Raw genomic sequence first — 22490 nt, 5'->3', positions numbered from 1 at the left:
GCTCTTTTTCTTTCAGTCTTCTTTAATTCTTTTTTTTCCAGATTAAGGAGTTTTGGGGAGCCCAGCATGATGGCTTGGCTGGCTAATCCTCTGCCTTGCAACCTTTAGGATCCCAAATGCGCACTGGTTCAAGTCCTGGCTGCCCCACTTCCCATCCAGCTCCCTGCTTGTGGTCTGGGAAAGCAGTCGAGGATGGTCCAAAGTCTTGGGACCCTGCACCCATGAGGAGACCCAGAAGAAGCTTCTGCTTCAATCAGTTCAGCTCCAGCTGTTGAGGCCACTTGGAGAGTGAACCAGCAGATGGAAGATTTTTTTTGTCTTTGTCTCAATAAACTTGGCTCTCTAATAAAAATAAATATATCTTCAAGTTAAAAAAAAAGAAGAGGAAGAAGTTTTGGGGATATCATTTTACTTCCACTGTGGGTGTGTTGGCTGCCCGTCTGTTTTCTGTTTTTGGTGGTTGCTCTAGATTTTATACTATGTTTCCTTAACTTCTTGCCCTCTGTATCCAGCGGCTGATACGCCACGTTAGTTACAATTTAAGAACTTTGTATCACCCTTCTTGTATTTCCTACCTCTTGTTCTTTTGTGATTGTTGCCATAGATTTTATTGTTTCATGGGTTGCAAGCAGTGTTAAAGATCTACTTGTTGGAAAGGCAGAGAGGTGGAGGATCTCCCATTCACTGATGCCCTGCCAAGGCCTCCGCAGCCCAAGTGGCTGGGGTTGAACCAAGCCACCTTTATCCAGGTCTACCCTGGTGCAGCGGAGCCAACAACATCTCAGAACTGTCAAAACCACTCAAGGAACACCCTAGGGGCGTTCTTTCCCAAACCGGAGTCTTTAAAGTGTGGTCAGATGAGTGCCCCCATCCCCAGGAGCTGATGCAGTTTGGCAGCAAGGCGTGGCCTTCTCCCCCTTCCCCCTAGGGACACAGGAGAGAGAGAAAAAGAGTCAAATTATTTATCCAACCCTCCTTCCTCCATGCCTCAACTAGACACCCCCACCCTAATCCGAGATCCACATGGGCGTTCATCCTTCTCAACTGTGCAAACATTCTTAAAAATAAAATTAGAAAGAAAAAAAAAACCCTTCTTTAGATATCTAAGTTCTTTTAAAGTCAATTTTTCAAGTTTGATTGACTTGATAGTTATTTGAAACCCAAGGAGGCAGGAGAAAAAGAGCTCTGTTCTCTAATTCATGCTCCCAATGCTTGTGACAGCTAGGGCTGGGCCAAACCAAAGCCCCTCAGGCCGGGATCGTGGACCTGCAGGGGATCTGGAGCTCAGCCCGGCACTGGCCAAGCAGAGGAGGCCACCCCAGCCCCAGAAGATGAAGAAATCCCCAGTCAACCGCGCCCAGTCTCAGGAGTCCATTCCCGCAAGGGCACCAAGGAGCGCCAGAGGGCGCCAGCGCCACCAGGGAGCACCAGAGGACAGAGGGATGGGGGCTGTCCCCCCAGAACCCCAGCCTGCAGGGGGACCAGCAGAGGGCAGAGGGATGGGGTCTGCCCTCCACAACCCAGGCCTGCAGGGGAACCAGCAAAGAGTCAAGGGATGGGGTCTGCCCCACTGCCCACAACCCCAGCCTGCAGAGGGACTGAGGGATGGGGTCTGTCCCCCCACGATCCAAGCCTGCAGGGAGACCAGGGAAGAGGTGTGAATGGTGTCTGTCCCCCCACGACCCCAGCCTGCAGGGGCACTTGTCCTAATTCTCATCTTGAGTTCAGATCTGACCTCCAGGACTAACAGTTTCTAGCCATTGTTCCTGCAATCTCAGGAAACAACACGGGCAGTGGCTCCAAGAAGGGGATTTTATGATTGCTTATAATACACTGAATAAGTATTTAAAAAACAAATGATGAGCTCAAGCTGATACTCAAATGTAAAAATCAAAAGAAGAAGAAGAGGAGGAGGAGGAGGAGGAGGAGGAGGAGGAGGAGGAGGAGGAGGAGGAGGAGGAGGAGGAGGAGGAGGAGGAGGAGGAGGAGGAGGAGGAGGAGGAGGAGGAGGAGGAGGAGGAGGAGGAGGAGGAGGAGGAGGAGGAGGAGGAGGAGGAGGAGGAGGAGGAGGAGGAGGAGGAGGAGGAGGAGGAGGAGGAGGAGGAGGAGGAGGAGGAGGAGGAGGAGGAGGAGGAGGAGGAGGAGGAGGAGGAGGAGGAGGAGGAGGAGGAGGAGGAGGAGGAGGAGGAGGAGGAGGAGGAGGAGGAGGAGGAGGAGGAGGAGGAGGAGGAGGAGGAGGAGGAGGAGGAGGAGGAGGAGGAGGAGGAGGAGGAGGAGGAGGAGGAGGAGGAGGAGGAGGAGGAGGAGGAGGAGGAGGAGGAGGAGGAGGAGGAGGAGGAGGAGGAGGAGGAGGAGGAGGAGGAGGAGGAGGAGGAGGAGGAGGAGGAGGAGGAGGAGGAGGAGGAGGAGGAGGAGGAGGAGGAGGAGGAGGAGGAGGAGGAGGAGGAGGAGGAGGAGGAGGAGGAGGAGGAGGAGGAGGAGGAGGAGGAGGAGGAGGAGGAGGAGGAGGAGGAGGAGGAGGAGGAGGAGGAGGAGGAGGAGGAGGAGGAGGAGGAGGAGGAGGAGGAGGAGGAGGAGGAGGAGGAGGAGGAGGAGGAGGAGGAGGAGGAGGAGGAGGAGGAGGAGGAGGAGGAGGAGGAGGAGGAGGAGGAGGAGGAGGAGGAGGAGGAGGAGGAGGAGGAGGAGGAGGAGGAGGAGGAGGAGGAGGAGGAGGAGGAGGAGGAGGAGGAGGAGGAGGAGGAGGAGGAGGAGGAGGAGGAGGAGGAGGAGGAGGAGGAGGAGGAGGAGGAGGAGGAGGAGGAGGAGGAGGAGGAGGAGGAGGAGGAGGAGGAGGAGGAGGAGGAGGAGGAGGAGGAGGAGGTGGAGGAGGTGGAGGTCCCTGGTAGTGCCGACCCCTCCCTGCAAGCAGCAGTGAAGAAGGAGAAAGGTTGATTGCTCACACTCTGATTTTTGAAAGAATTGTGCTTCAGGCCCAGTTAATAAAAGAAAGCTCTTTTTTTGTTTTTTTAAAGATTTATTTATTTTTATTACAAAGTCAGATATACAGAGAGGAGGAGAGACAGAGAGGAAGATCTTCCATCCGATGATTCACTCCCCAAGTGAGCCGCAATGGGCCGGTGCGCGCCAATCCGATGCTGGGAACCAGGAACCTCTTCCGGGTCTCCCACGCGAGTGCAGGGTCCCAATGCATTGGGCCGTCCTCGACTGCTAAAAGAAAGCTCTTTATAGGGCACAGCGTGGTAGTCTAGCAGCCAAAGTCCTTGCCTTGAATGCACCAGGATCCCATAAAGTTGCTGGTTCTAATCCCGGCTGCCCCACTTCCCATCCAGCTCCCTGCTTGTGGCCTGGGAAAGCAGCAGAGGACGGCCCAAAGCCTTGGGACCCTGCACCCACATGGGAGACCCAGAAGAAGCTCCAGACTCCTGGCTTCAGATCAGCGCAGCTCCAGCCGTTGTGGCCACTTGGGAAATGAATCATCAGATGGAAGCTCTTCCTCTCTGTCTCTCCTCCTCTCTGACTTTCCAAAAAAAATGAATTTTTTTTTAAAAAAGAAAAGAAATCTCTTTATAGTCAGCAGGAAAAAAATCAGAGTCAATACTGTGGTGTAGTAGGTGACGCCTCTGTGGGTGGCACCGGCATCTCATGTGGGCTCTGGGTTCAAGTCCCACCTGCTCCACTTCCAATCTTGCTAAGGCTCCTAGGCAAACAGCAGAGGATGACCCACGTGCTTGGGATCCGGCACCCGCCTGGCAGATGCAGAATAAACTCCCGGCCAGCCCAGCCCAGCCTCTAGTCCCTGCAACAAATTGGGGAGTGAACCTACAGATGGAAAATCCCACTCTCTCTGTTTCTCCTTCTGTCTCTGTATGTGAATTTGCCTTTCCAATAAAGACAAATAAATCCTTTTTTTAAAAAAATCAGAAATGTCAAAGGAATGATTGAGTTGGTAGAGCAGGGGAATTTTTTGCAGCTGCCGAGGAAATGTGTCATTCCTGCAAGAAGCTGCAGGGGGCGCTGGGACCCTCGGGGGAGGCTGGGGTCAGAGTTCCACCCCGGCCGTCACTTCATAACCTCCTGGGCTGTGAGCCTACAGCACGTCCTGGGCAGGGTCCATGCCTGGACCCCCTATCCCAAGCCTCCTACTGCTTGGACCCGACTTCCAGGAGGCAAGGGATGAGGGCACACGTTCAGCAACGCGCAGGAGGAGGCTGGCCAAGGCTGCACCTGCTGGCCTGCCTGGCTTCTCCAGGAGGAGGCCCAATAGCAAAGGAAGGTGCTGTCGCGCAGGCCGGCGACCCAAGAATAAGCCGCAAAGGCTGAGCGCTGAACTTGGCTGCACCTGATGGCCCAGGCGGACTGCTGCTGACCACACGCACTGGCTGGTGATTTTCCCAGGTGCCAGGGGGACGTGGCAGGCAGTGACCGTGGGGAAAGCAGCCTGCTATCAGAATGGGCAAAGCCACAAGGTCCCCACACATTGAGGCCCCTTCAGGGGTTGACTCTGGCATGCCGGAATGCTTACTTCTTCACCTGCAGTTTGGGTTTTGTTTTTTACAGTAAATACTCGAAAAAGCTTCCAAGATCCAAAAATGTAACAAGAGGGTCGGTTTTAGAGTGGCACAGTGGATTAAGCCACCCTCTGCGACCCATATTAGAGTGCCAGTTTGGGCTTCTGTCACCCACATGAGGGACCCGGATGGAGTTCCAGGCTCCCGACCCAGTATTGGTCATGGTGGCCGTTTGGCAAGGGAACCAGCAGATGAAAGCTCTCTCTCCTAATCTCTGCCTTGTCACTCTGCCTTTCAAATAAAACATACCGTTCTACAATTCTATACGTACTTTTGAATGGATACGTTTGTAAAAATATGGGTCATGATGCAGATTTAGTTGTATTTGAATGCAATTGGAGTGAAGGCAAGCTGGCGGCCCTGACCACGGGGCAATGACTCCATATGACTTCTGCTCCTGCTGCCTATGCCTCCCGCTGTGTGAGTCAGAAGGCCCTGGTGTGTGTGTGTGTGTGTGTGTGTGTGTGTGTGTGTGCGCACTGAGGCTGAACTGCACAGCACACAGCATGAAGTGCACCATGCTGGTTATGCTCTGGCATGCATCGCTGAGTGGCGAGATGACCATCATGTCATTGTACAGGAATCCTGCAATTCCCCCTCAGAACCCCAGTCCCCACCCTGTCCCTGCCCCCGGTAGCCAGCTTCGCACCTCCATGGTTTGAGCACGCTGGGAAAGTGCAGTCACACAGGGCTTGTTCTGCAGGGGGGTGCCTGCCTTGTAGAAATGTCAGACTGTTTTCCTTAAGGCTGAATACTGTTCCATTGTGCTTGCTGCTTGGCCTGTCCATGGACACGTGGGTCTCCGCCTCTTGGCTATTGGTGACTTAGAGCAGATAGGATGAGGGATGGCATGAGGGGTGGACAACGTCCTTGGGACCACAGCCTGACTGGGTCCCAGACATGACTCTCCTGCCTCCTGAAGGGCATGTGACAAGCGTCTGTTATCACCAGTAAACCATTCTTGTGTGGACATGGCAGTGCCCGTGCTGCACACACGTAGCCACAACACCTCCCTGGCCGGAGTCCACCCATCCACACCCTACCCCCTGGTGGGGAGCCTGGGGGAGGCTCTGCAGGGTCAGGGAACTCGGATAAAAAGATGGGCTTGAGAAAAAGGCTAAAGGCAGCCAGAACATGCAAAATAGATGGAAATCAGGTGCAAATCCTGGCGACCGAGTCCCACTCCCTCCCCCAGCCCTGCTCCTTCCAGGTGTCAGTGGGGCTGAATCGGAGCCCCAGGCTGCAAGTGGGGGGACAGACGGGGATGGAGAGCTTTGGCAAGTGGCAGGCGGCTTCCAGCTTCTTGTCTGCATCCCCTGCAGACCTCCAGGGTCCCGGCCCTTGCAGCTTTGCTTCCCGGCTCTGTCCCAGGCCGGAAGCCCGGAAGCCCGGAAGCCCGAAAGCCTGGGAGTCAGGGCTTCTCCCCACCCAGCAGCACCCAAGCCCTCTACTTGCTAGAAAGACCCAGGCCCTGGTGGGGGTGTGCCGCCGGGGCCCCGGTGGGGGTTGTGAGGAACAGGCTGACTAACAAGTGTCAAATACACACACACACACGTACAGGCACAGAATCACAAATGAACACTGCATACACACTTGAACATGTACTTGTGCTCATAGCCTGCTCGGGGAAGCACGGGGTTGCACACATGCGGCACGTGCTGCCTGGTCTCTGGTACAGCGGCTGCATGGACTTGGCCATGGACGTGGCTGCTAGCACAGCCACCACACACAAGTCAGCCTGCCAAGACGCCAGCAGCTTCCGGCTCCCAGATGAAGGAAGTGGGGTCTTAGAGTCAGCTGCTGGGACACAGCTCTCCCACAGGAAGCGTTACAGCATCCTGGCCGGGCATCACGGCACCCTGGCCGGGCATCACGGCATCCTGGCCCGGCGTCACGGCACCCTGGCCCGGCGTCACGGCACCCTGGCCCGGCGTCACGGCACCCTGGCCGGGCATCACGGCATCCTGGCCCGGCGTCACGGCACCCTGGCCCGGCGTCACGGCACCCTGGCCCGGCGTCACGGCACCTGTGACCCTGGCATCTCATCTGACCACCAGTTTCAATCCCAGTTGTTCTCCTTCTGGTTCAGCTCCTGCAAATGCACCCGGGAAAGCAGCAGGAGACAGCCCGGGTGCTCCGTCCCTGCCCCCGTGCGGGAGACCTGGCTGGGGCTCTGGACATGGAAGCTCTCTCCCCCCTCAGTAACTCTGTCTTTCAAATAGACAAATCTTTTCCGTTTTAGCAATTGTACCATCTCAGTTGATACCTATGGCAGTGCTGGTCGGAGCCCCATCCTTAGAACCATTGTACAGATGGAAAGGTTGAGGCTCTGGGAAGGCTGATCAGCTGTCTAAGGTGGCTCTGCTGGGAATTAGTCTCACAACGGACTGTCACTTTGCCCACCTGCCCCCGGGAAGTGGGATGTGACCTGCCCTGGCAGAGGTGCTCCTGAATTGTAAAGTAAAATGTCTAGATTAGAGATGGTAAAACGATGATGAAGGCGTTGGTGGGTCTCGGGCAGCCAGGGGCCCCAGGCCTGGCTCTGGGTGCAGGGTAGGGGCAGGGTGGCCTTGTGGGTCTCGCTGGGCCTTCCGAGCCTTGGTGGGTCTTCACTGGCCTGGGGTCTGCAGCCATCTGCCTCCCCTGCTGTCTCCAGGGAGTCCTGGGCACCACCACCTGTTGGCTGCAGGTGCAATGCTCACCTGCCAGGCAGTGCCCTCCCAGGCCAAGGGCAAGAGCACAGAGGCCCTGGACTTCTTCCTCAGTGCCCCCGGGCATCACATACGGTTGACCTCGGGCCTGGAGACAGTGGTCCCGGCATGCTCGGGCTGCACAGGCCCATCCACCAACACCACCTCCCCACCAGCCAAGCCCCCTCATGGCCTAGTTGCCACAGGCTGCCTGCTGCCGTCCCTGGGGACTTGTTCTGGCCAGCCTGCTGGGACGCAGACACAGACTCATTGTGGATAAGGAGATGGACCCCCAGGACACACATTGCCTCCCCCTCCTCCAGTGTCACTCTGGCCGGCCACCAGAGGTCTTTGCTGTAGCTAGGCTGCTCGCTGCCCACAACTAGCCAACCCAGAATGTCCAACCTGGCTGTTGGCTGTGTCCTAATGATGACCACAGGCAATTATAATATCCCTTGTGTAAGATTACCGCGGGCAGTAGCCTAGTGGCTTAAGTCCTCTGATGGCACGCCCTGGGATCCCATATGGGCATCGGTTCTAACCCTGGCTGCTCCACTTCCCATCCAGCTCCCTGCTTCTGGCCTGGGAAAGCAGGTGAGGATGGTTCAAAACCTTGGGACCCTGCACCCACGTGGGAGATCCAGAAGAAGTGCCTGGCTCCTGGCTTCGGATCAGCTCAGCCACAGTTGTGGCTCACTTGGGGAGTGAATCATTGGATGGAAGATCTTCCTCTCTGTCTCTTCTCCTTTCTGTATATCTGACTTTCCGATAAAATAAATAAATCTTAAAAAAAAAAGAAAAAAAGATTACCGCAGGCAACCTGCTCCCACCATGCACCTGACACCACGCATGCACGTTGGAGACCAACCAACAGCAAGTCCCCAAATTCTCAGAAATCTCCATCCTTTCCTGGAAACTCCACCCAAGGAACGCTCCTCCCCCTCGGAAGCCTCCAGCTCATAGAGGGCCATGACTGGAACTTTGGAAGGGGGCTCCCCCTCAACCATGGCCCCACTCTCTCTAGGGTGTGTAGCTCCGCTTTGTTCATGGGTCTTGTGCCTCAGCCACTCTTTGTCTGTGTCTCGTCCCTGAATTGTGTCATGCACTCGAGATGAGAGCCTGGCCCGCCCGTCACCCACGGATGGGTGGACTTCCTGGTGGGCTTGCTCCTTCCACCTGTGTGTCCCCCTGGACACCCTGGGAGGTATCAGGCAGAACTGGGGGCCTGGAACCGAGCTCCACCACGGCCGGTCCCCCAGCATCCCCTCTCTGCAATTCCTCCAAGCCCCTCACCCTTCTCCTACCCCTTTGAAGTAACTATGTCCACCTCCTGTAGTGGATGTACCCTGGAATGCAGCCTAGGGTGTCCCATCAAAGCACACTGCCCAGCCCCGGCTGGCACAGGAGACCAGAAGAGGAGATGCTTTCGCACCATGCGGTTAACTCGGGGCAAAAGGGTCCGCAAGGTTAGCATGGACGGGAAAATATGAGGCGGGCAGCAGCAGAGCAGGTTAAGGTTGGAGGCCCTTCTGATTGTCTTAGTCCTGCCTGCAAAGGCAGGCAGGAGCGCCGCCGTGTGGCGAAGCGGCGAATGGCCCTCCCTGCAGGGGCAGCACCTTGGGTCACCCCCACCCAGGGCGGCAGGTGGGATGCCCGGGCGTCTCCCGCGAGCAGCCGGGATTGGGAAGAGCTCCCCTCTCCCTGACGGCTGTCCGTGTTCCTCCCCCTGCCGGCCACGGCGGCCATCGTCGAACACAGCAGTAAGACAGAGCCCGCAACAGAGGGCGGGAGAGGGCAGGTGGAGCTGGCTACCTGTACCCCTCACCCCACCCCGTGCACGGAGTGTACTGTGCCCATCTGGGCTTGCCCACCTGTCTCTGTTTGGTCCCTGCCCATCGTGGAGGACCCAGCCACGTTCCTTTGCCCTCAGGAGAGATAGAAGCCACGCTCCCAACACCTCATTGGCCCCAGGCCGCAGTGATTGGCACTAGCAAGCACTTGTGAGCCGGAGGCAGGTCAGAATGGGCCTCAGGGGACTCTGAGGACCCACCCAAGCCTCTAGACCACAGTCTGGCCACGTCGCCACAGAGTTTGGGCCGAGGAGGTGCAGAGAGCAGAGAGCAAAGCTGGGAGGCACAGCCATCCTTTCCTTCATTCATTGTGTGCTTGCGTGCTGAGGGTCTCCAAGGTACTGTCCCCAGCACCAGCCGTGGGTCAGCTAGGCTTGCCCCCGCCCGCCAGGCTGTGCAGCAGGCACCCAGGTATTTTCAGGGGGTAGGATGTAAGAGGAGGAGGGTGACGCAACAGAGTTTGAAATGTGTGTGTCCACGTGTGCATGGGGAGACGGGGCCTGCTTCTTCAGTGGTCAAGCTGGTGACATTTCTTCTGAGACCTGCCCAGCAAGAAAGAGCTGGCCACGGGAGATCTGGGACCCCGAGGGGACAGCAAAAGTCCACATCTCTCAAGGGCTACACTTGGCGTTGTGTGTGCCTGGAGTGGGCGGGGGTCTTCCTGCCACACTCTGCTCTCCCTTTGGGCTCCGGGCTCTGCCTACCCAGGCCTCAGCTGCGTGGGTGCCCTGGCCTGTCACTCTGGGCACGGGCTGTTCCTCTTTGTGGATGCCCTTCCCTACTTCCTCCTGCTGCTGGGTCGTCAGCCATCAGTGCAGAGGTCACTTCCTGCCTGCCGCTGATGTGCAAGCTGGGTCCCTGGGCTTGCCATGCCCCTACCCCTGGGAGTCCCACGGCAGTGCTGGCACTCCCTGTTTGATGCCTGCTGAGATGCGTCCCCCACATAATCCAGGACCCCCGGTGTTGGTGCTAAGAGGTGGGGGCTGAGGAAGCAGGAGGGTTCTGCCGCTACGGGAATTTGCACTGACTTGTACCTGCTCCTAACACCCATCCTGCCGGCTGAGGGCACAGCCTGGTCCCTGCCCCTTCCCCACTGCAAAGGGCAGCAGAAGCGCCATCTGGAAGCCATGCCCAGATGCTGAACCCCCAAACTGAGAACTCAGTGTCTGCTATTCTGTTTTTGTTTGTTTGTTTGCTATTGTTTATTTGTTTACTTACTTACATATTTCTTTGAAAGACAAAGCCAGAGAGAGGAGAGATCTTCTATCTGCTGGTTCATTCCCAGCTTATTGCAATAGTCAGGGTCGGGCCGGGCCACAGCTAGGAGCCAGAAGCTTCCTCTGGGTGTCCCACGTGGGTGCAGGGGGCCAAGCACTTGGGCCATCTTTTGCGGTTTTCCAGGTGTATTAACAGGGAGCTGGATTGGAAGTGGAGCAGTCAGGACACGAACCATGCCCACATGGGATTGCTGGAGTTGCAGACAGGGGCTTAACCCATGACACCTCCCTGTGGTGTTTTGCTATAACAACAAACCTATGGGCATCTGCTGCCTTGTGGGCACTGCTGGGATGCGGAAGGAGCAGGGAGAGGGAGGGGCTGGCACAGGAAAGCACCTGATAGCACCTGGTGGATGTGCATTGAGCGCTCCAGCTGGGGAAGCTCTGGGGAAGCCCAACTCACCGCCCTGACGATCCTGGGGGACGATCCCGGAGGATCACCTTGGAGGGTGTGGGTTCTGTGGGCAGGGGTCCCCAGGGCAAAACAGCTCCAGATGCTGTGCCTGACCCACAACCCCCACCCCACCCCCGGCTCCAAGGGCCCTAGAGCGGGGGCGGGGCTACAACAGAATGGCACACCCCTCTTGGGGCCCAGCGTCCTACCAGAGAGCACCCACATCGCCCCCCTGTGTGTGCCCGCTCCCGAGGAGGAAGCCGGGAAGTGAAGACGAACCTGGCCTGTTATTTGTTTATACGTGTGTGTGGATTGAAGCACCGTTGGCACCACAAGAAGCCGAATGTTCCCGTGGCATTTTCCATGAGCGTCCAGCTGGGCCCTAGGACAGAAAGACCTCGCCTTGGAACGCCCCTTTCTTTCCCACGTCGAACCTTGGACTTGGCCCTGGGGCTGCGGGCTGCCAAGCTTGTTTTTTCTGGGACCGTATGCAAATCAGGCTAACTGTGCTGTCCCGCGGAGCTGGTGTCTTATGCAAAACCTCCTGGGAGGAGGTGGGAAGGGTGCAAGACCAGGGAATGAAATTGTCCCAGCTGCCCCTACCCACCCAGGAGATGGACCCGACCCCCACCACCCCACCGCGGGCTGCAGCGCCCCCTGAACCCCCAGTGGCCAGCAGAGGGCAGCCCAAGCTCCCCATATGTGTTTCTGTGGGCTGCTTCTCCGGCTGAGGGTCCCCGGGGCCACACTCATCCCCATATCTCCTTCCCACTAAGAGCGCCACCTTGCCCCCCTAAAGACAACCTCCTCTGTAAGTGTGGACAGCAGGGCTCCCAGTTCACCTGCTGGGCTGCCCGCTGGGGCCCAGCTCCCAGGGGGTGCTCAGCAGCTGGATGCTGAACTTGGGGAGGTGGCAGGAAGACAGAAGGGAGAGGAGGCGGAAAGGAGGAGCGAAGGAAAGAAAGAGAAAGCAAACCTGACTTACATCTTTTTTTGCCCAAAGTCAGGTTATGATAATAAGTGCTTTTATGTCTCACGTTATTATTTTTTAATTTGGTCATTTGTTCGTTGCATTGTTCTCATCTGGGTGTCCTTCAAAGTTTTTTTTTGTGGGGGGGGAGGGGTAGAGAGGGGAAGAGAGAGCGCGCCCTCCGTGGGCCGGGGATGAGCTGGGAGTCTGAGCCCTGCGAAGTTTTGATAAGCAGCCGCGGCCAGCCCTGGCACCCTCCCCATTGGCTGTCACCACGCCGCCAGATTTTGACACAAATAATCAGATTGGAAATCAGGGAGGGGAAGAGAGGAGGAGAAACACACACAGAGAAAAGGAGAAGTACGTGTGGAGAGAGCCACGCAGTGGACAGACGGAGCAGGGACCTGTCTGTCCCGGAGAGGCGCGTGGTCCCCAAGCAGGACCCTCGGGCAGGGCCGCTCGCAGGTGAGTGCGGTGGGGGGCACCCGCCAGCTCCTCCTTTTGTATCTGCCAGTTCCTTGACCAAGTTCCTCCTGCAGCTGGAATCTGCCTAGATGGGCACTGGCCAGGGGAGGTGGCGGGGACAGCCTCTGCTGTGGCTATGGGGCCACGCGCCCCTGGCTGGGGGAATCCCGCCTTCCACCCAGCCAGATGGATTCTTTGCAAAACCCGATTTCTGGCTGCCAGATGTTTCCCTCAGGCGCAAAGTCCTGGGAGCCACCCTCCTACCCGCGGCTGTCCCAGGGACCTAGGCAGTGTGCGAAGGGACTCACGTCGGGGTGCCTGAGCATCTCAGACGGTCCTGGCCCCAGCAGCCTTGAAGGACGCTGCAGCTTCGCAGCCCCAGGCAACCTGTGGGACACTCTGACTGCTGGGTGTCATCTCCTTCCCTCCCGAGCCCAGGACAAGTGCAGCAGGAGGACTGAGGGGCGTCTCGGGGCTCCCATCCTCTGGCCTTTGGCCTTTCCCATCTGTCTTCAAAGCAAAAGCCAAGCAGAAGTGTGCTGGCACCTGGGGAGACACTTGCTCTAATCTGGCACTTGTTGCCTGGGGGCTTCTGGGCACACACCCGTGTCTGGGGGTCTGAGACGCGCCTGCCTGCCCCACCTCACAGCTGTACTAGCAAGAGGGACCAGGGTAACTGCCTCCAAGGCCAGTGGGGCAAGGAGCTTCCGAGGATCTCCTAACTCCACTTCCCAGTGGGGGCGACAGACAAGTGTCCCTTTGGGAGCATCACAAAGCAGTGCCCGGTCAGGTTAGAGGGACAGAATCACCGAGGGGTGGCAGAGCATTGCCCTGGTGTTTGCAAGTGCATAGAGCCGGGTGGACGGAAGACTTGGGACTGGGTGGCCCTAGACCAGCCCCTCCTCCCCAGGAAAATGACCTGACCACACTGTCACAGCCAACATCTGGGACCCTGGTACCAACAGCAGAAAAAGGCTCTTTCCCCATCCCCCTTTGCTAGAAGACACAGCCTCACACTCTTCCAGCCCCCTCGGCTCCAGGTCCTCACAGGTGGGATTAGGCGGGGTCTGCCTCGGCTGCCTGGCTGATGCCTTTCCCACGTGGGTGCTGGGTGCTGGAACTCCAGGCTTTCTGAGGCTGGATGCTGTTCCCCGCAGACATGCCACCTTCGGTGTTTGACTTGGCCACTCGGCCGTCGGCACACGCGGGAGCTGCTGCTACACTGTGCTCCTGTGACCAACCTGCTGTGAACATGGCCTTGTGCCAGCCCCTCTCTGCCCTTGGCTGCCCCACTCCCCATTGCATTTGGTGCTTACAAACTGATACGTTGCCTTTTGCCCCCGGGTTTTCTGAGCCGCCTGGGAGTCCCTTCTGGACTACCAGCGGGAGTAGTGACCACCACGCACAGCTGGCCGGGTCACCTCATTCCTACCACCTGGTTTGTGTCCCTTGCCGGGGTGGGGGCGCCTCCGATACAGACAGGAGATTATTTGTTCCTTCCTCCTGTGATGCCTTTAAATCTGAACGAAGAACAAGGGGCTTCTATAGACTTAGCAGCTTCACCTCCCCCACTGTCCCCCCAAAGGGAACCGGGGTGACAAGTTTCTCCATCCAGGTGGGTCATCCCCTCCCCAAAGGTCAACAGATTGCATACGGGATTGTAGAGCAAAAGGGAAGTTTAGAAATCTCTTAGCCCAACTGTCCCTTTTGAGAGATAGGAAAACCCAACACAGCAGTGCAGGCGGCTGGCGGGTGGGGTCCCCCAAGACCAAGGTCACGAAATCAGACTCAATCACGCAGGGGGCACAGGCGCCTGGTAGCACAAGATGGCAGGCCCATGGACCACAACCGGCCCCGAAGTGGGCTGGAAGACCCTGGCCCTCCACTGGCATCTGTCTGGGTGCCCTCCAGCAGGGCAGCGCGCGGAGATTCAGAGCCCGTGGCCGGGGCGGGGTGTGCAGTCAGGGCAGCCGCTTTCCCGACGCCCGAAACCATCAGGCCGTTTGTGAAGAAATCCTCAACTTCTGTTACAATCTCTGCTCGTAGCTCTTTCTCAGAACGGCCCGTGTGAATCAAAACCCGGGGTTGTTAATTAACTGCAGTTTAGGTGACCGGTTCCTGTTTTTCTTTGCTGCCTTTTTTTTTTAACTTGCCAAGGGGAAGTGCACCGGTTGCACTTGGCCCTTCCAAGGGATGAACTTGGGGGCTTGGCTGCAGGGTTGGCGTGCCCGGAGCACTGGCCAGGTAACAGAGGAGACGGGGGAAGGACCTGTCCCTCCCCTGCCCGCCACTTGCAACCTTCCAGGGTTCTAAAAGGGCTTGTCAACTCCCCCTCCACTCCCCTCCACTCCCGAGTTGGGCCTCCCCTCCGCCCCGCCCGGTGCTGCCCACCGATTCCAGCAGGTGCCGTGAGGACCATGGATGGGCCTGGCTGTGGCCACTGGCCAGAAGTGCTGTCAGCAGGGACATGCCACGGGACCTCAAGCAAATGACTTTCCTCTCTGTCCTGTGTGGCATCGGTTTGGCCCCCTCCACTAAGAAAGTCCCACCAAGGGTACTGCCTGTGCTGGGCACCCAGCGGACACACTGGGCAGGCTGCTCGGGTAGGGCAGGGGTCTTGAGCCTCGGCTCTCGCTGTGAGATGGGCTGGGAGCGGGCAGGCCTGTGGGTGCTGGCATGGTCTGAGTGGGAACTCTGCCAGCCATGCCTTGTGGCCCAGGTGTGTGATCCTTGCTGATTTCCTAATACAACGTTCAGAGTCGGGTAAGTGTTCATTCCTTCGACGGCCAGGGCCCCCAAGAAGAGGACAGAAGGGAACCCAGCCCCTCCCGCCAGCCCCGCTCCGGGCTTTCCTCAAGCTGAGAGCTGGAACATGGAAGGAAGGGGGGCTGTGGGGAGCCCCGGCGTGTGGGGGAGGGGGAGGAAGATGTGTCCCTGGGTGATAAGGCTGTGGCTGCCCCGTGGGTGGGGGTGGGGGCAGCAGCCCCAGTTGGGGGCCTTGACTCAGGCATGGCACCAGAGGCCTCCAAGCGTGTCTCTTGTAAAGCTTGGAGAGCGATGCCAGGCACACTGCAGGTCAGCATCAAGAGCTGCCAGCAACTGTGCCCCCGGCCTGTGGATGCCCTCAGCACACCCACGGCCCCCTCAGCCAACAAGGAGGGCTGGGGCTGGGTTCCTGCCCCCTAGGAACGGCAGGGCTCTGGGCCAGGGTGTGCCCGCCTAGGATGGTTGGGAACCTCTGGAGTGTCGTTAGGGGCTGGCCGCCTGCAGAAAGTCACCCAAGACATCCCTTCATGCCAAGACAGAGCTCCGAGCTCTTTCTAATCTCCCGCCTTCCGTGCCGCTCCTGGGCCCAGGCCTTATCAATGGGGCCCGGGATCCCTTCCCACCTTCCTGTGGCCCTATCAACCGGCAGCTATGGGGACGGGGGTGGGACTCCTCCGAGAAGGCCTCGGAGATTGCCTTCAGGTACATGGCTGGCCGTTCACTGCATCTCCCAGGCCCCTGGGGGAGCCTCCCGGCCGGCCACAAGCACATGTAGACACTTATGGCCGGTCAGCATAGCCCAGCACTGCCACTTCCTCGGCCTTACCCAGCTGCGACAGCAGGTACCTTGGCCCATTTGGTACTCTGCTTTTCCCCCGCTCCTCACCTGACCAGTCACTGGCTGAGGTCATGGAGCAAGGCTGGCTGTGGCTCTGCTCCCACTGCTCGGGCCTCCAGGGCTCCTCAGACCGTGCCCCTCTCCAGCTGGGCTCTTCCGCAGCAGCAGCGCGTGGCTTACAGATGGACTTCCGGTGGGCACAACTGCAAGAGAGCGCCCACCCCCAACTCCTGCTTGGCACAGCAGCCCTGCCAAGTGCACCTGCTGTCCTGAAAGCCTGTCACAGAAGGGCAGACCAGAGAGGCTAAGGGTCTGCCCCACACTGCCCAGCCGGCAAGCCCACTGGCACTTCTACAAGCCTCTAATGTTTCTGGGTCCCTAGGACTCCAATGCTGCTTTCTAGAAGTGGAGTCCAGGGGCCAGTGCTGCAGCACAGCACGCCAAGCTGCTGCTTGCCTTGCCGGCCGCACATGGTAGCTCCGATTGGAGATCCAGCTCTCTGAGAATGTGAGATCCAGATGGAGTTCTCGGCCGAAGTCTGGGCCAGCCCTAGCTGTGGCAGCCATTTGGGGAGTGACCCAGTGGATGGAAGCCAGGCCTGGCCCTGTGACAGTGGCCCCAGCATGCCCAGGGCTAGTGGAGACCTTGTGGTCCCTGCCTCCTGCCAGCCTCTGCCCACACATGGCTCCCTCCTTGTGTGCCCAGATGCCCTGTTCTTGCAAGGACACCAGCACCTGGACTTTAAGGCCACCCTAAGGGTCACATTGACAGCTTCTGGGAGCACTTGAACCTTGGAGGCTGAGTGCCAAGTCATGGCGTCTCCTTGCCCGTTCTCATCTCCTTGCCTGTCCCTCCCACCCCCCGCCAAGCAGGTGCACAGTGCACGTGACAATGCCACGCTCCTTTCTGGTCAAGAGTAAGAAGGCTCATTCCTACCACGAGCCCCGCACACAGGACGACGCCATCTGGCATCCGACCCCCAGCCCCGGTGAGTCAGAGCCCCTCCTACCTCCTCCGGATCTCCCTGTCCTTGGGGGGCCAGTGGCATCCCTCCTCGCGCTGGCCTCTGCTCCCAGTGTGCCAGCAGGAACTGCTGAATGAATGACAGAGGGCATGCCTAACGGGAGGATGGGAGCTGGGACCCTGCCATGGCCTTGGGGGTCCTGCGTGGAGGGTCACGGAGGAGCGGGGGCAGGGTAAGGCTGCTTGGACAATCCAAGACGGCCCCAGAGCAGCAGCCATTGGGCCCCCGTGCTCACAGCAGACCCCAGGAGCCGAAGCGGGTGAGTCTGACTGCCTTGTCTGCCTGCAGCAGCCAAGAACCAGGTCATGAGCCATGGCCCTGCTCTCAGCTCGCTGTTCCCGAATCAGCACTTGGACTGGGCCAGCCTCAAATGGGAACCAGAGCCGGAGCTCGAGAAGGGCTTGCCCAGGGTGCCTGCGGCCCCAGGTACTGAGCTCGAAACCAGGATGTGCCCCTTGCCGGGATGGAGTCAGGCAGGACAGACAAGTTCATCTGCGGTCACCTTCTCCGGCTTCCCCCGACGCGGGGGAGGGCTTCAGCGTGGTGGGTCGAAGCAGCAGCCAGCAGGACCCACCGGGCAGTGGGTGCACCGGCACCGCGGTGGAGTGGGGGCTTCTAGGTTGGAGGAACAGGGGTACCCAGTGAGACCCCAGGGTGGAAAGTAGACGGGGTCCCTGGGAAGGGGCTCCAGGGGTGATGGCACGTGGAGAGCAGGGGCCACACCTGTGGCTGAGTCCCCAGGGCCTGTGTCATGCTCTTCACAGAGAGGACCCCTGTGATGTCCAGAGCCCAGGAACGGGACTTGCCACCTTCAGACTCGCCCCCCTTCTACAAACCCAGCCTCTCCTGGGACACGCTGGCCTCATCCTATGGCCACAGCTACCGGCAGGCCCCCTCCACCATGCAGTCCGCCTTCCTGGAGCACTCGGTCAGCCTGTACGGCAGCCCCCTGGTGCCCAGTGCTGAGCCACCCTTGGACTTCAGCCTCCGTTACTCCCCTGGCATGGATGCCTACCACTGTGTCAAATGCAACAAGGTGAGGGGCACAGACGGGAAACGGGCCCTGCTCTGCATGCCCCCCGCTGCCTGCCTCGCGCTGTGGATCTAGGGGCCCTGGTGGGTGCAGGATTCAGTGTTTGTTCATGGAACCCTGACCACAGGCCCTGCAGCATGCCAAGCCCTTACACCCATGACCTCCAGGGGGTAAGCCAAGGGCTTAAGGTTCAGAGAGGTTAGGTCTCTTGCCCAAGGTTGCACAGTACACAGGCATCAGAACCCACAGTGGTGTTTCAAGCTGGCTCCAACCACCTCCTGGCTTCCAACCTCTGCTGCTCCACCTTCCGATGGGGCGAGGAGGGGCTTTCCAGGCGTCCTGTCCCAGCCCTCATTTTATAGATGGGGACCTGCCAGGGTGTGGGGCAGTGGCCGGGCCCCTCTCCACATGCCCCACACCCCGTCAACTCTGCCTCTCCCTGTAGGTGTTCTCCACCCCCCACGGGCTCGAGGTGCATGTCCGGCGCTCCCACAGCGGCACACGGCCCTTCGCCTGTGACGTATGTGGTAAGACCTTCGGCCACGCCGTGAGCCTGGAGCAGCACACGCATGTTCACTCCCAGGTGGGCCACTGGGTCCCTCCCTGACCCCAAGGGTGATGCAGATGGCTGAGGTGTGGAGAGGGGGGTCTCTGGACGCCACAGAGTGCTTGGTGCTTCTGCTGCCAGGGTCATTGGCAGATTGTGCCCTGGGCTTCAGCGTGGGACTCGTTCATTGCCAGCCACTTGGATCTGGCTGGGAGGTCCCTCCCACCCAGTTAGACACATGGAGGCAGGGACCCCTTCCAGGGAGGGCATGTGAAACCAGCGGGGTCACCAACAGCCAAGAAGTCACAGCAGCAGCAGTTCGGGTGGGAAAGGCAGGGAATGACACGGAGCGAACTCCGACCCACTGTGGTCGGCACTGTTCCATTGTACAGAAGGGAAAACTGTTTCTCAGGGGCTGTAATGATTCCCAGAAGCCCCATGAAGGCAGAAGCTTCTGGTTAACCCAGCAGTACACCTGCTGGTCACTGTCCCTGTGTCAGCAAGCAACTGGGCTGAGGCTCGTGACCTGGATATGCCTAAAAAACACACAGATCAGTCAGTCGGTCGACAAACACTGAGGTTGACTGAGTGGGGATACTGGGCCATTTACAAGGAAAATAGCACTGGTGGCCAGCTGGGCCCGCACTGGGAGGCAGGAATGGGGCTGGGCGTGGCGTGGGGTAGGGGCAGGGACCCCGGGTCCTCAAGGCCACCCCCAACGGAGCGTCCTCTTCCGCAGGGGACCCCCCTGGCGGGGTCCGGTCCGGCGCCCGGCGTGGTGCTCCCCGCGCCTGACCCCGCGGCGCCTCGTTTCCTCCGGCAGGAGCGCACCTTCGAGTGCCGGATGTGCGGCAAAGCCTTCAAGCGCTCGTCCACGCTGTCCACGCACCTGCTCATCCACTCGGACACGCGCCCCTACCCCTGCCAGTTCTGTGGCAAGCGCTTCCACCAGAAGTCGGACATGAAGAAACATACCTACATCCACACGGGTGAGGCGGCCACCGCCCTGGCCTTTGAGCACCCACCGGGACACTGGGCGGCCGGGAGCGGCAGGTGCGTCTCCCAGTCATCCACACCACTTTCCTCATCTCCCGCATCCCATGCAGGTGAGAAACCACACAAGTGCCAGGTATGTGGCAAGGCCTTCAGCCAGAGCTCCAACCTCATCACCCACAGCCGCAAGCACACGGGCTTCAAGCCGTTCAGTTGTGAGCTGTGCGCCAAGGGCTTCCAGCGGAAGGTGGACTTGCGGCGGCACCGTGAGAGCCAGCACAGCCTCAAGTGAGGGGCCCCTCCTCCCCACCCCCACACAGCAGGCCCTTGAGCTGGTGTAGAGCTCTCTGGGACTTTTGCTGAGTGACCTCAGAGGAGCTACGTTCACTCTCTGCTCCAATGCTGATGCCATGCCTGGGCACTGCTGGGCCAAGTGCGCCCAGGCACCTCCTTACTGGCAAAACAGAGGAAGAAGCCATGACACCCCAGGGACCTCTGTGCCAGGAGGCCCAGGACACACCAGGGAGCTTCCCCTCATGCTGGCCATCTCGGCTGCCTTTCTGGCTGCTACTCCGGCCAGTGAGGGGGGTCTGCGTCCTGGGGCTGCTGCCCTGTCCCGGGCGGCTGTGCACTGTGCAGCAGGCCCCTGTTCCCGTGCTCAGGGAGCAGCTGGCAGGTGCTGCTACCCACAGCCTGCACCCCTCGGGTGCTGTAAATATCAATAAAGGCCCATACTGCAAATGAGAGCAGTATCTGTGATGCATCACCTGCCCGTGGGGCCGCCGCACGGCAGCAGATTTGAGGGGCTGCTGGAGAGCTTTAGACAAAGGGGGGTCTTTCCCCGATTCAACATGGGGATCCAGCACAGAGCCACTGCCAACCTGGGGCTCTGCCCACCTCCCACGGTGTGGGAATAACACGGGACGGCCTCAAAAACAGCCATGAGCGTGGTGGCCTCTCTTGCAGTTGTGGGACCAGGGCCTGGAGGAGTGTCCTGTGAGCTAAACTCAGGGCACCAACAGGCCAGGCCTCCTCTGACATGCACGCCCACACACACTTTCATACTTGTTTGAACACACACGCATATGCTCAGCTTCACTCACATTCATACAGTTCACCTGCTCTTTTTTTTTTTTTTAAGATTTTATTATTATTGGAAAGCCGGATATACAGAGAGGAGGAGAGACAGAGAGGAAGATCTTCCATCCGATGTTTCACTCCCCAAGTGAGCTGCAACGGGCCGGTAAGCGCCAATCCGATGCAGGGACCAGGAACCTCCTCCAGGTCTCCCACGCAGGTGCAGGGTCTCAAAGCTTTGAGCTGTCCTCGACTGCTTTCCCAGGTTATAAGCAGGGAGCTGGATGGGAAGTGGAGCTGCCGGGATTAGAACCGGCGCCCATATAGGATCCCAGGGCTTTCAAGGCGAGGACTTTAGCCGCTAGGCCACGCCGCCAGGCCCAGTTTCACCTGCTCTTACACACACATCCTGAGATGCATGCTGGTTCACACACACACACATTGGCACCCACTGGCATGCACACACACCCACACACACTGGCATGCACACACACACTGGCACCCACACACACTGGCACCCACTGGCATGCACACACACCCACACACACTGGCATGCACACACACACTGGCACCCACACACACTGGCACCCACTGGCATGCACACACGCATCCACAGGGAGGTGGAACACTCCCCGGGTGGCCCTTGGAGGTTGTGAGAAAGGATTGCGACCTGCCAGCCCCAGCTTGCCCACCCCTCCTCCTCCTCTCCATCGACCTCAGCCTGGGTCTCCCGTCTCCTCCCCTTCCCTCTCATAGGACTTAGGGTCACCTCCAGGGACCCCCCTGGGCAGCTCAGAGCCCAGGTCCTGTCTCCACGCCCCCGGAGGTGGACTAGGTGCCGCTGTCCCATTTCACAGATCTGGCAGCTGAGGCCCTGGGAGGGCAGCCTACAAGAATGGAGACAGCAAAAGAGGAGCATTTTGAAGGAAACCCCACCATGGACAGGGAGTCCCCTTTGTAACGTGACTTGGTCTTGGGCTCGGGAACCAACCTGTTCAATGTGGGTTTGATCGCTGGGCGACACCAAGGCCCAGCTGGCCGTGGGAAGTCCGAACGGAGCCGGAAACCGTTCACTGCTCATGCTGAGTGTCCGTCTGGCCTTGCTGTCCAGAGCAGTGAACGGGACTCTCCTGATCCGTGTCCCCCGTCACGGCAAGGCCCACGCCGGACATCACCTCCAGCGACACTGGTGTCCTCCAGTGTCTTCCTAGGCCCTCCAAAGGCCCTAAGATTTGAAGCTAGTCACATTTACACCAGCCAGACAACTTTGGGGAACTCCAGGGTCAAGTTGAGTGGCAAGGGGGCGGGTGGGTATTTGGTGTGGCCACTAAGACACCGTTTGAAATACCTGCATCCTATGTCAGACCCCACCCCAGCTCCCGGGAGAAGCTAGTGAGGGGGTGGCCAGTGGGGCTCAAATCCTGGGACTTCTGCTGCACCTGGGAGAGTCCTGGATAGAGTTCCTGGCTTGTGGTATGGCCCCTCCCCCTTTCAAGTAAATCATTTCAAAAGTTAGCTGGAGGGGCTGGCATGGACATTGGCATCCCAATTGGGCACCACCTTGCGTCCCGGATACTCAACCTCTAATCCAGCTCCCTGCTAATGTACCTGGGAAAGCAGCAGAGGAAGGCCCAGGCACCCACGTGGGAGACCTGGAGGGAGCTCCTGGCACCTGGCTTCTGACCTGCCCAGCTCCAGCTGTTGCAGCCATCTGGAGAGTGAACCGGTGGATGCAGGACCTCACCTTCACTTGTATCTCTCAATAAATAAGTCGTTGAGAGGATGACTGCTGGGGAGCCTTAGGGCACTCTTCTTGGAGCGCTCAGCCTGTGACATGCGGGTGTCCACACCCCAGAGGCAGAAAAAGTGAGGGAGAGAGAGGGGGCGGGAGAGGGAGTTTGGTCGGCCTAGCCAAGCGTCAGCTGAGATCAGATCAGAACCTTTCCCTTTCCAAGTTGAACGATTACAGAGCGGGCACAGCGGGTCTCTCATTGTCTA

At 58.9% G+C, this 22490-nt stretch overlaps 1 protein-coding gene across 3 annotated transcripts; it reads left to right on the top strand.

Annotated features, from left to right (window-relative positions):
• Window positions 1-16674: 16674 nt before the first annotated feature.
• GFI1B (growth factor independent 1B transcriptional repressor) lies at window positions 16675-20170 on the top strand. 3 transcript variants are annotated; one of them, XM_058672808.1, is made up of 6 exons: window positions 16675-16806; window positions 17134-17268; window positions 17607-17878; window positions 18321-18458; window positions 19162-19411; window positions 19529-20170. In XM_058672808.1, exons 1-6 carry the CDS (start codon window positions 16710-16712, stop codon window positions 19705-19707), a joined length of 1071 nt encoding a protein of 356 aa, XP_058528791.1. In that variant the 5' UTR covers window positions 16675-16709; the 3' UTR covers window positions 19708-20170. The 3 variants fall into 3 exon arrangements, with proteins under 3 accessions (XP_058528791.1, XP_004593519.2, XP_004593520.2); XM_004593462.2 differs by having other exon boundaries at window positions 16677-16806; window positions 17131-17268; XM_004593463.2 differs by having other exon boundaries at window positions 16679-16806; window positions 17131-17268; window positions 19246-19411; window positions 19529-20169.
• Window positions 20171-22490: the final 2320 nt, after the last annotated feature.

The sequence above is a fragment of the Ochotona princeps genome, chromosome 14 (assembly GCF_030435755.1).
Source record: "Ochotona princeps isolate mOchPri1 chromosome 14, mOchPri1.hap1, whole genome shotgun sequence".
Lineage (NCBI taxonomy): Eukaryota > Metazoa > Chordata > Mammalia > Lagomorpha > Ochotonidae > Ochotona > Ochotona princeps.
The sequence above is the reverse complement of the archived record's forward strand: the minus strand, read 5'-3'. Positions and strand labels throughout refer to the sequence as shown.

What these genes read in the sequence shown, in the direction of transcription:
- GFI1B (XM_004593462.2), top strand. Translation starts at nt 16,710, where the DNA reads ATGCCACGCTCCTTTCTGGTCAAGAGTAAGAAGGCTCATTCCTACCAC. An exon ending in ACTGTGTCAAATGCAACAAG is followed by an intron (nt 17,879 to 18,320) that starts GTGAGGGGCACA and finishes CTCTCCCTGTAG; the next exon opens with GTGTTCTCCACCCCCCACGG. An exon ending in ACACGCATGTTCACTCCCAG is followed by an intron (nt 18,459 to 19,161) that starts GTGGGCCACTGG and finishes CCTCTTCCGCAG; the next exon opens with GGGACCCCCCTGGCGGGGTC.